The sequence below is a fragment of the Limulus polyphemus genome, unplaced genomic scaffold (genome assembly GCF_000517525.1).
Source record: "Limulus polyphemus unplaced genomic scaffold, Limulus_polyphemus-2.1.2 Scaffold845, whole genome shotgun sequence".
NCBI classification, from domain to species: domain Eukaryota; kingdom Metazoa; phylum Arthropoda; class Merostomata; order Xiphosura; family Limulidae; genus Limulus; species Limulus polyphemus.
In genome coordinates, this window is record NW_013666455.1 from 151,763 (window position 1) to 164,497 (window position 12,735).

General features: G+C 33.9%; 1 protein-coding gene across 1 annotated transcript in view; it reads left to right on the forward strand.

Annotated features, from left to right (window-relative positions):
• The window catches only part of LOC106460832 (twitchin-like), a 248,186-nt gene that overhangs the window by 140,072 nt on the left and 95,379 nt on the right, over positions 1-12,735 (forward strand). Inside the window, exons 53-58 of the mRNA XM_022387633.1 lie at positions 4,873-5,175; positions 7,032-7,313; positions 7,811-8,110; positions 8,582-8,884; positions 9,670-9,951; positions 10,269-10,568. Coding sequence (XP_022243341.1) covers positions 4,873-5,175; positions 7,032-7,313; positions 7,811-8,110; positions 8,582-8,884; positions 9,670-9,951; positions 10,269-10,568 — 1,770 coding nt within the window. The remainder of the gene's footprint in view (positions 1-4,872; positions 5,176-7,031; positions 7,314-7,810; positions 8,111-8,581; positions 8,885-9,669; positions 9,952-10,268; positions 10,569-12,735) is intronic.

Sequence of the window (12,735 nt, forward strand, 5' to 3'; positions counted from 1 at the left end):
GTGGTCAATGCTTTCAACCATGACTAAATTCACATTTTTCTAAATGCCTGTTCTCCTCTTCATTTCCACCTTCGTGTCCTCACTTTCATATGCGACACTTCTGTTGGTGGTGCATCTTTAACCTTAACAACTCTGGTTTCATCTCCCTTGTCAATTGGCATCTAGGTCCCCTTTTCCTCTGTCCAATTCCACTTTCTATTACTCCAACATTCCCTATCTCTTAGTCACCCAGGGGTGTCATCCCTTTATCTTCACATGGGTGATTTGTCCAGTCCATCACCCTCAGGTTGTGTAGTTCTTCTTATTCCATTCCTGTCATCCTTCTACATTGCCCTTCTATCAATAGAAGTGGTGAGTTTTTGACATTGGTCCATTCACCACTCCTTTCCTCCAGGCTGTCCTTCTATGGCCCATCTTTCAGCCTTTTTCACTTAGTTGTTTGATAATAGATTGTTGGTCTCTAACATAGCTGGTTATTTGGTGCCATTGTCAACTACATTTGACCTTTCCTGTTACTGCCATGTGTTTTCTTTTCCTATCCTCTCTACTTTGTTCCAATCCTTCTTTCTTCAGTGACCCTCTTGTTTGAATCCAATACCTGATTGAGACCTTAATGTAGTTTTACATACTCTCACATACCTCATTCAAGCTGTTGGCTTCTTGCTCATTGTACTATCTGTCTCTCAAGACATACTTTCTTCACTTTCTGGTGTGTGGTTGCTGTCATTCAGATGTATGTCCCTTCACTGCTTTCTGCACTCTTTTTCACTGTACTTAGTTACTTCTCTATCTGGACCAGGCTTTTCTTCCTAAGATTTGTGCTGCTTGGGAATGTGATCATTCCTTTTCTCCTATATTCCTCTTTTCTATTTTTCATCTATATGCTTGTTTGGACCTGTATTATTTTCTCTGTCAGGTTTTGGTTGTTAGGTGTTATTTGGCACATACTTTTTCTTTTAGTCATTATTCTTCAGTCTATACTCTGTCTTTGAGAAGGGTGAGTATATTTTCTTTTTCAGTACTTCTTTCCCTTTTATAAGGTCCTGCCAAGTGGCTGGTGTTGCCTCCCATAGTATGCTTATTTCCAAAAATCTTCATCAGGCCAGGGATAATGAAAAGTACTAAACACATCTGCTCAGGCTCTACCATTGCCCACTGTTGAGATGGTGTGCTTTTCAAGACCACTAGAGGTATCCTTGTGGTATTAAAATTTACCCAACCTTCCTATTTGGACTGTACCATTCCATGAACTACCATGGAAAAATACAACACCAGGGAAGTGTCTTCCCACTTCTTTGGCTTACACTTGTCAGGTTTTAAAAATAGGGTTTTGCAGTCACCCATTGCACTGTCTCCAATAACAGAGATTTCTGGCAGGCATCTGATGGAGATTCAGGCACTTCTCTAGGTATTCCCCCTCTTCTTCTAGTGGAGCACAAAAGACCCTTGCCTCTTACTAGTTCTTAGCTGCTTGGGTGGTGAATCTTGGAGAATTCCTCACTGATTGTGCACAGCACTGGTGAGAAGTAGGGTGGAAGTAACACTGTTTGTATGGCACAAGTCACCACTTAAACAATTCTCTTCCTGAATTAAGTTTTTCCAGTTGAGTTGAGATGTGACACACTCAATGTTTAACTTCTGCGCATCCGTGCAACACTTGAGGCTCTTTTGTTTCTTTCCAGATGAAGAGTATATCCTGGTCCAAACAAGATGCAGTCTCTTACGACTGTGCTCCTGTGGAGCTTCTGCCATCAGGTAGCACACTCCATGGACTTCACTTTGGGCACTTTCTGAAAGGAGCTCATCTAGATTTAATGTTTGCACTGGCCTTTCTACAATTTCAGTGTGGGATTCTAGCTGTTGTGTGGAGGTGAAGTATCATCTTGGAAGTTAACATTTTCTTTACCTGAAAATGTATTTCTGATTGATACTCACTTCCACACATCCTCCTGTCCTTCCCACTTCTGATGCACTTTTTTCTCTTGCATCACCTAAGAATGAAGTTATTTCGAGTGTAAGTGTTTAAGGGGAGTTACTGCATAAGGAGATTGTGTTGCCCTCTTATTGGTGGAGGGCTATTATTGCATGATGATGTCACCGTGCTCTAGTGCAGTTCAGATTAAACACATGATTTTTAGGTGGGACTTAGCTCAATGCTAGTGGCATGCAAATCTCATAAGTAGATGCATGAGGGATCAAGCGCTTCTGTGTGTGGAAGTATCTATCAGAAATACATTTTCAGTTAAGGAAAATGTTAGCTTTCAATTAACTTTTCTAATCTCTAAAACTTCTTGGCAGTCTTAGGTCAATAGTAAATCGGATTATATTAACAGGATTATAGCACCACCTCAGTTTTCCTGATCCATAAGACATTTTAGCCTTTCTTCAGTCAGTTGCAGACTGGATTATATTAACAGAATTGTGATATAATTTTCATATTTCTGTTCCCTAAGTATTCTTGGCAGTCTTTGGTCTGTAGCAGACTGGAGTATATTAAAAGGATTATGGAACACTTCTATTTTTCTGATCCCTGAAACTTCTTGACATTTCATTAGTCTGTGACAAAATGTATTATATTAACAGGACTATGATACTATTCTCAAAACTATTATTCTTTCACCTATGGTCTCTAAGAGAATTAATGAAATTTACAAAATAAAATATTTTAGCTAAACAAACAATTTAAAATATTTTTGATGGTGACTAAAAATTTGTAATATCAGTAAGCATTTGTTTGTTAGTAGAAAACATTTACCATTTTTCTGTAATATGGTCACTAAGTAAAACTAATAAATTTCTCAACTCTCTTCTAAGTTAAATTATCAAAAATATTCAAACCATATCCATACTAAATAAAAGAGTAAAAGAAATATTTTTCAAACATTTCCAAATAATTGCAAGCTTCACATAAAGATTTACAGGGAATTTTCAAGCAGGGTCATCCCATTTAGTTGATGAAAAATTTTAAGGATCCAAAAAATGTGAAAATGGTATGTTATGTTAAAAACTCATTGTCCTTAGACAAGTATTAAGGATAATTATGTTTTTTGTAATAATATTCCATAAGGTAATTAAAAAATAGAATTGTACAGGTTATTCTCTGCTACTGAAAAATTGTGTAGGATAGAATTGTTAATAGTTAGAGAATATACCTGTAATGTTTTAAAATAATTTCTCACAGGAGAGCAGTTTTGTATAGTAATCTACAGGGGAGACTTTTTCTACATTTATTCCAGTTTCTTCTTCATTATAAAATAATTGTGATATTTTTGTTTTCATTCTATAGACAAACCAAAATTGTGTGTTGTAAAAACATTTAAGCCCAATTTTAGGTATGATTATTTTAAGAATTATGTTTCAGGGGTATGAATTCTTAGGAATACTGTTTGAAAATATGCACTTTTTTTTATCTTTAAAGAAACAAGTAAGCTTTTTTTCTCTGACAGTTTTTCAATTAGTAAATTTGTGCTTTTCAAAAGTGAAAGTTAAATATAGTTTAATTTATCAAACATACTTTAAAAGTTCAGGAGTAAACAAGCAAAATTGAATAAATAGGATGACTATTGTAAGTATGAAATTTGTGTGGATATTTTTTGTGATTATTATACCTGTTTATTATCATATGTATATAGACACACACACATATATACACTGACTGGCCACTTTATTAGGACCTATGTAACCCTGTTGGACTTGGGCCTGATCTGAAGTGCAGAAGCAAATTAGGTTGATCAGATGATGTGTCTCAGGTGATCTCTGCAGCACTTTGCATATCTGAGATAAGCCAATTTATGGTCCATCTAACAGACACGAGGAAAGGCAAAGATATTAAATGGAATCATTCAAAAGAGGCAGAATAGTAGATGTCTGTAACATGCCATAGTGGCTGAGACAGATTGTTATTAGGCTACTGCAAAACATTGATCATTTGAGTTTATAAGCAATGTCATGATTTACTCCTTTTGTTCATATATAAGAGAATACAGATTTTGAGAAAGACACATGAATCATTTGGCCCCTCTTGTATGGTCCCAACTGTACAAGCCTATAGTGGTGCATTTAGGGGTTGGAGTATGTTTTCCTAGAATACTCTGGGCCTCTTGGTCTCTTTATATTTCAGAATGAATGCCTTAGTTTGCCTCAGTATTATTTCTAATTAAGTACCTACAGCAATGGGAATGGCTACTTCTAACTGTGTGGGCATGGTTAAAGAAACATGATGGAGACTTCAAATCACTTTAGCATTTGTTGGATGAACTTGAAAGACTCGCATGCCATCACGCTCTTCTGCCTACTTCACTCCATGAATTGCATACAGTATTAATGATTGAATATAAAATATTCCATCAGGATACCTTCCAGCACCTTGTGTATTCTGTGCCATGTCATATCATGGCTGTTATTTGAGCATAAAATTACCCAAAATGCATTATTAGGTAACAGTCCACAGTAAAATGGTCAGCCAGTATGTGTGTATTGTTTTCAGTTTCAATGGATTTTCATTCATATATATATGTCTATGTGTGTGTGTGTGTGTGTGAATTTTGATTATTTGTTATTTAGGATTTTGGACAGTATAATTTTTTTTTAATTTGAGCTTGAAATGACAGGATCTTAAGTAACCATATTTAATGTTTTCTTTCTCAAGAAAAGCATTTAATAACATGAAACCAGTTTCATTGCAGTAACATCAGTGAATAAAAGCTCATGTATTTACTTCAATGTATACATATTTATATATGTATGTAGTCAAGAATATTTTATTGTTTTGTATTACAAGATAGATGAATTTTTCTTTTACAATGTATGTTAATTTGCCTGTATTGCTGTATTTTAAGAAGTTTTCTTAATGGTTCTCTTTGAATTGTGCAGTGGAACCAGGGAGCCCAGGAGTCCCTAAGATTGCTGATTATGACAAGGACTTTGTACAACTTGAATGGGAACCACCATTCAATGATGGAGGAGCCCCAATTACAGGCTATGTCATAGAGAAGAAGGATAAGTATAGCCCTGAGTGGCTTCCTGCAGTAGAAATTCGTGGGAATACGACACAGGGGAAAGTTCAGGGTTTACATGAAGGCGAGAAATATGAATTCAGGGTACGAGCAGTCAATAAGGCTGGACCAGGTGAACCAAGTGAAGCCATTGGCCCTCATACTGCTAAGCCTAAATTTTGTAAGTTTTAAAAATCTTTGTATTTCTGAAAGAAAACATTTTGAAAATCCCTTTAATTATTTGCATCCCAACAATGGCATGGTATTTATTTTGCAAGATAACTAAACTGAAGATTAATCACTGTATATTTTGTTCATAAGTTGTATAACAGCTCAATTTATTCATAGACAGAAAAATATTTGTACTTAAGAAGTAAGATGATAAACAAATGTTCCCAAGGTGTTAAGAATTCTAAAGTCTATAAAACAGTTAAGTTACAAGACTGACATGATCAAGAAATATAAAGTTGAAAATTTTAAAACAAAGTTTTCTGTAGTATATTTAGTGTTTTAACTAAAAGTATAAATTCTGATGCTCTAAAATATACATGCATACATTCTTACTTGCATATTACTTACAATACCTTATGGTATAACAATATAGGTGAATTATGAATAAAACTTTTTATAAATATATGATTGCTATTTAGAAGTAACTAAATATTTTGTTCTCTGAGTATATAACATCACAAAAGTACATTGCATTTTCTGAATAGCTTAAAGAGGAAAAACAATTTTTTTTCAAGCCTGACATTAAAACTAGTGAAATCTTTATGCGTTATAAATAACAGTATTAAATTTATGTGAAATTAAAGTGTCTGGTAGATAACTGTGCTGAATCTTATAAATATCTGCATTTTGTGATGTATGTGAACTATAGAGCTGGGTGATTAGTCATGCTCATTAATTAGTTTCATTCTTGATATAAAACAAAACTAATCTGTCATTTTCACAAGATAGCTATAAAAAAACTAGTTTATAACATTAAATACCAGGTTTCAGAACTCTGTTAGACAGGGCAGAGTTAGCCAATTGTATGCCTTTATGTTTAACAGCAAACAAAAATAAAAGCAATATTTTTGTTATTTTAATAGTTGGAATAACTGTGAATGTAATAATAATTGGAAACTCTAATTTTGATTAATTGATTATTTTTATGAATTGTGGCATTAATCAAAAAGTAAAAAACTTAAATTTATTGAAAATTATAATGACAGTATGTTATTTACTGAATAATTTGAATAACTGGAAACACTAATTTGAATTAATTATTTTCATTACTTTAATCACGATGTAATCATAATCTCATTACCTGATAGTTGAAATAGTCAGAAAATTAATTGATTACTGTTATGTGACACTAGTGAATTTAACAAATACTCATATGTAATAAATTATATTTATTAACTGATTGTATCCCCCAGCTCTAAAGTGTAGTGTTTTTAATGCATTCTAATTAAACTAGTATAATTTCACTAATGGTTTGTTCAAATCCTTCACAAAAGTATGCATTTCCAGTGTTATGTTTAAACAAAACGTATTTAAGTACCATATACACATTATATTAATTTTATTAATTTGATCTACAAGTAATATGAACAATTCATTCTTTACTGGATCATTGTGTGTTTCCCATAAGATGAGGAGGTATTAGTACTTTGTCTGTATTTAGTAGCCAATTAAGAGTAAAGTGTTTAAAAACATCAGTTGTAAGGTAACATTTAAGGCAATTTTGCTGGTATGGGTCAAAAATTAATTTATTCAATTTTGTAGGTATGTTTAAAGTATATAGGATCATTTAAGTTCATTAAACAGAATATTAAAACACTTATTTTGCATGATATGGTTTATGAATACTGTAATGAGATATTCTGGAATTTTATGATCATTTGGACTTTTCTTGATTGTTGTGAATAATGAGGTTCACATATTTTGTATTTTCTTGTTTTTGCCATCTTCAAGTATAGAGAAGTGTGTTGAATTTTGTTTCAAAGGTTCGGATTTTTTTTAATAGCGTTGTTTTATTTTTGTTTTAAGTAAAACCCAGAATTGACCAAACAAATCTGAAGAACATAACAGTGAAGGCTGGACATCCAGTAAGTTTTGATGTGAACATCATTGGTGAGCCACCTCCAAAAGTAGAATGGATCTTCAAGGAGAAAGTTCTTGAGTTAGGAGAAATATACAGGATTGATAATGTAGACTACAATTCAAAGTTTTACATCATGAGAGCCACTCGTAAAGAAAGTGGTATTTACACCATTACTGCAACAAACAGCAGTGGAAGCGACAAAGCTCAGGTTGAAGTGACAGTTTTAGGTATGCTCCAATTTAATAACCATTAAATAATACACTTCTTGAGTCCTACTTCAAAAATTTTTATTTCCATTAAGAAGAAAAGCATGTTTCAAGATACAAGATTATTGTAATATTAAAATAAATTCGAGCTCAGAATTTTAAACACTTATTTTCATAGATAATATTTCAGGTACTTCATTATGAAAAATACTTTTCATGACGATCCATATTAAACCTACCCAAGTCTTTGAATTTAGCCTTTTTAAGGTAGTTTGTTACACCTTGTACCATGAATCTTTTTAGTACAGTGATGCTCATTAATTTATTAAAGAGCATGCAACATAAAACTTTCATTCACAGTTATTAAAAAAAGAAAATTATGACATAATTAAGTACAATTCATTTTATTTTTATTTTATATTTTCATTTCCAAAATTTCAAACTTCTAAATAGAATAGTTTTTGTCAATAGCATACCAATTTTCTTGTTAATTTAACATCTGAAATATTCTTCTTTAGGTAAGCCAGGCAAGCCAAAAGGACCTTTGGAAGTTAAAGATGTCCATAAGGAGGGCTGTTCATTGAAGTGGAAGGCACCTGAAGATGATGGTGGTGCTCCTATTGAACATTATGAAGTGGAAAAGATGGATGAGGATACTGGGTTGTGGCTTCCTGCTGGAAAATCCACAGAGCCAAACTTCCAGGTTAATAACTTAGTCCCAGGTAAAAAGTACAAGTTCCGTGTTCGTGCCGTGAACAAGGAAGGTGACTCAGATGAATTAGAAACAGATCATTCTACCCTAGCCAAAGATCCATTTGGTATGTGTTCATTTGTTTTTATTTTGTATAAATATATTGTGTATTTGTATAGAACATCAGTTTAAGAATGTGCATGAGAACTTTTACTTAAAACATTTTTTCTGCAGTCTATGAAAGTCTAATAAAGGAAGCTATGCACTTGTTTAAAGACTGAAGTCCCAACGGAAGCAGTCTTTAGATGTCTCAGTTTTGGCTGTAACATACTGTCTTAGAACAAATGTTTTCTGAAGAAAAAAAAAAAGCATAAAAACTATTAATTAATATATTCTTTAATAATAATAATAATAACAATAAAGTATAATATATTGGATTGTTTACAGTTTTGTAACCTGAAGTTGGATTCATTTTAGCATATATTCAGAAATATTTGTGAAATGAATTAACATTATCATACTGCAAAATGTGAGCAAAAACAGATATAAAGTTTTTGGCAAGTTCAAAAAAGTTATTATTGCATTTTCTTTATGCCAGATGCACCAGGAAAACCTGGCCGTCCAGAGCCAGTTGACTGGGATAAGGATCATGTGGATCTCAGATGGACACCTCCTGATAAAGATGGTGGTTCACCTGTTACTGGCTATATTTTAGAAAAGAGGAAGAAAGGAGCTCACAAGTGGCAGAAAGCAAAGCAGGTGCATGGGGACATGACAACTGGAACAGTACCAGACCTTGAAGAAGGTGAAGAGTATGAATTCAGGGTTGTAGCTGTGAACAGAGCAGGGCCAGGTGAACCCAGTGAATCCTCTAAAAGTGTTGTAGCCAAGCCCAGAAATTGTGAGTTTTAAGTACCAAAATCATTACTCTTGCTATTTTTTCTTCTTATTTCTACTTTAAATGTAATAAAATGTGTCAGTTAAAAACATTTTTCAAATTCTCACAAATGAATGGTGTAAAATTCCTTAATTTTGGGAAATTGTACTCTGTCTGATTTGTTAGTTTGTTTTTCTTTATTAGTAATCTTTTATATAACTATCAATATAAGCAAAATAGTGACCATTATCTACAGGATGTGTATTTTATTCATTAATATTTTTCTCTACAGCAAGCATTAAAAAAATTAAGAAAATTATTTTTTTAGTATAAATTGAAGAAGTAAAACTCTATAAAACAATCCCAGTGAATAAGTTTTTACATCATATTTTAATACTTAATCACACAAAAAACTGTGTTCATTTTGGCTGATGTTTCTTTATGTATTATATTAATTAATAAAGTAGGTAGAGCATTAGTTATTTTTGGTGCATTCTTTAAGTTTCATAAATTCCAAATATTTTGTGAAATATGAATTTGTTTGAACCATGTATCATCGTAATAAGTTTATGATTATTTTACACTAAATAAGTAATATACATTCCACATAAAAATGATAAAATTCATAATTACTAGCCTGAAATGAACAATATGATTTCAAAAGAAAAAAATATAAAAAACAAAACTTTAAGGTTACATAAATGTATTTATTTACTTGTGTAATTGTGTTTCTTAATCATGATATTTTAAAGCTAATATGTGAAATCCAATTGATATGAAAAATATTTTTTTGCAATCTTTTAATACAGTGGCCCCCTGTATTGATCGCACTAATCTCAAGACTGTGAAAGTACGGTCTGGTGAGAAGGTTCATCTTGATGTTAAAGTTCAGGGTGAACCTCCACCAACAATCAAATGGCTTTTAAATGGTGAAGCTGTGAAAACAACAGATAAATTAAAGATTACAGTTGAAGATTACCACACTGTGTTTTTACTGAAGAAGGCTAGGAGGAAAGATAGTGGCAAATACACCATTAGTGCTAAAAATGACTCTGGTAGTGATGAAGCTACAGTTGAAATCATTGTGCTTAGTAAGTAATACATATTATGCTAAACTTGTGTTTCTGTACTTAAAGTTTAGCATGAGATATGTGGCTATATGTGGACTTTTATACACCTTATATTGTACAGCATTTACCTGATTAAGGTCTTTGAAGTCTTAATTTATAAATCACATTTCATTTTGCAATAACTTTATTCTTCCTTTTATGTGTATTGAAGTATTTTATTTTATCTTAACTAGCTATTAAATGTTATTTATTTGGTAATGGCGATTATGCTTTCAGAATATGCAGTGTTAGTAAAAGGTGTTGTGCCTACAAAATAAATATTTTTCTTTAAATTTCAGGCAAACCAAGCAAACCTAAGGGACCCCTTGAGGTATCAGATGTTCATGCAGAGGGCTGCAAGCTAAAATGGAACAAACCAGAAGATGATGGTGGTGAACCAGTTGAACAATATGTAGTAGAAAAGATGGATACTGAGACAGGTCGGTGGGTTCCAATTGCAACTTCAAAAGAGCCTGAAGCAGAAATTAGTGGACTCTTACCTGGAAAAGAATACAAGTTCCGAGTAAAGGCAGTGAACCCAGAAGGAGAGTCGGAGCCTCTTGAAACAGAGAAACCAATGCTTGCTAAAGATCCATTTGGTAACTTGGAGTTTTTTTGATAGTAAGAAAAAGATGTATATGCAGAGGTTATTCTTATAATACTTAAATTTTTTGCATCAGAAAAAGTATATATGAGATATTTTTTAATTAATATATTATATAGATATGTATTTTTAGTGTGTTGTAGTAGTTGAAATCCTTACTGTGTGATCTTGAAACCACTCTTTCTGTTGTCATAACTAAATAGAAAAAGAGAGAGGGAGAGATATGGTATATACCTTCTGTACGTGAGCTTAATCATTGTCTATGCATTACTGACTGTAATTCTTTATGTGTCATTTTTCAATAATATGTCTATTACTTATTGTTACAAATGTTTATTGGTTCTATAAGATGTGTAATATATAAATATATATATATATGAATAGTTTACAAACTATTGATTACATTAATTGTTAATAGGTGATTAAATCAGCACTATAAAGCAATAATGAATTAAATATTGCAATACTTTTACTGGTCCTGGTTGTCAACTTATTGTCATAACGGATAATGTCTGTGGTAATAGCACCCAAATGTGTTGGGAGTATACCATCTGTCAGACAAAATCCAAAAGTCAATCTAGTCAGCTGTCATGGAAAATCATAAAATAAAATCAGTGAAATAAGGGTACGAAGCTGAGTACTTACACCTACAATATCTCAGATTCTACTGTTTTTCACTGTCTATAGCCAGTTGTGGGAAGGCAGTTACCCTAAAATTTCTTAAAGTAGAAATGAATTGAAATATCATATCAGTTCCTGGTTGCAATGGGCTCTGTCAAGATGAGTTGTTCCATAAGACCATCTGGATGCAATTCTGGATGGTGATGTCATATTACCACATTTCTAATGCTACTCATGGACTATCACGAGTAAAGCTATAGGGGATTTTGCCAGTCCCTGCTGATCTTAGAGCTGAATCAGTCAAGATCAATTTGCTTTTAAAAATTAGGGAACATGGTTCACCTGTTGCACTGTCTTCGGAGGCCTGTTCCTCAGGACTCCCCAATGCTTATGTCCCCCCTTACTTCTACTAATGGAGCTCGGGAGTCCTTACCACACCCAGTTCCCTGTTGCTGGGGTGGAGGACAGAGGATTTTCTTTCGAGTGTTGAGTTTTCTCCACTCTCGGAGAAGAGGACAAAGTTGGAGGCCCTCCTACCTGGGTCCCTGGAAGTTTCCAAATGTTGGTAGGAGCAGGACCAACCTCCACGGGAGCCTACTCATAAAACCAGTCCAGATTTGAAGCTTAGCTATCCGGTGGGGGTGCTTGGACCCTCTTATGAACACTGTCAGGTCTTATGTTGTTCGTGCAGGGGGTCCACTATCTCCTTGTAAATCCCATCTTTGGCCCTTGGTGGGACAGTGTTCCACATCCTCTCCATAATTCCATGGGTAAGCAGACTTCTCCTTGTCCACATGGGGGGGGAGTAAAGACAACTGTTTGTAAATCCAGACTGGATGAGTTCTGGACTTTGGTGGAGTATGGCATATGATCTTGTCAATCTAGACCTGGGATGCTGCCATTTGGACTCTTCAAGCTGATCAGAAGGTTTGTCCACTTTGATGACGCTTTCTTTCTTTCATAAATCCAGTGGTTCAAAATGCATCATTTCTGTGGTTACTGGTAGGGATTTTCTCACAAAGATATATATATCTGTAGTCTAATTGCCCTGGCTACCAACGTGGGATATGGGTACCATGACCTCTTAAATCCAACCCGAGTTGTAGAACCTCGGCTATTTGGTCGGGGCTGGACTATCATACTTGTATTATATTCCACCCTTTTAAATTTTCTGTAGTTAGAGGTGAAGAGCATATCTGTTCAGGATGTAGTGCTGTGTTCTCAACTCTGATACCATTTCTTGTTGTACATATTTGTACTCTGGAGATGCTTTCTGTATGATCTCTGACCTCACCGACCCCTCCACCTGTGGAATACTAGCTTCTAGTGTAAGCAGAGGTATGTATGTTTTGGAAGTTATCATTTTCCTAAAATGAAAATGTACTTCCAAACATACTTACCTCCGCTGACATTCTCCCTCCCTTCCTCCCCACTAAGAGCTGGTGTTAGTGACCAGATAGAGGTAAGTCTCGAAAAAGTGATTTTATTGTTTGCATACAGTGCTTATATACCTGCATAGAGGGCATGTGAGGGCCAACGTA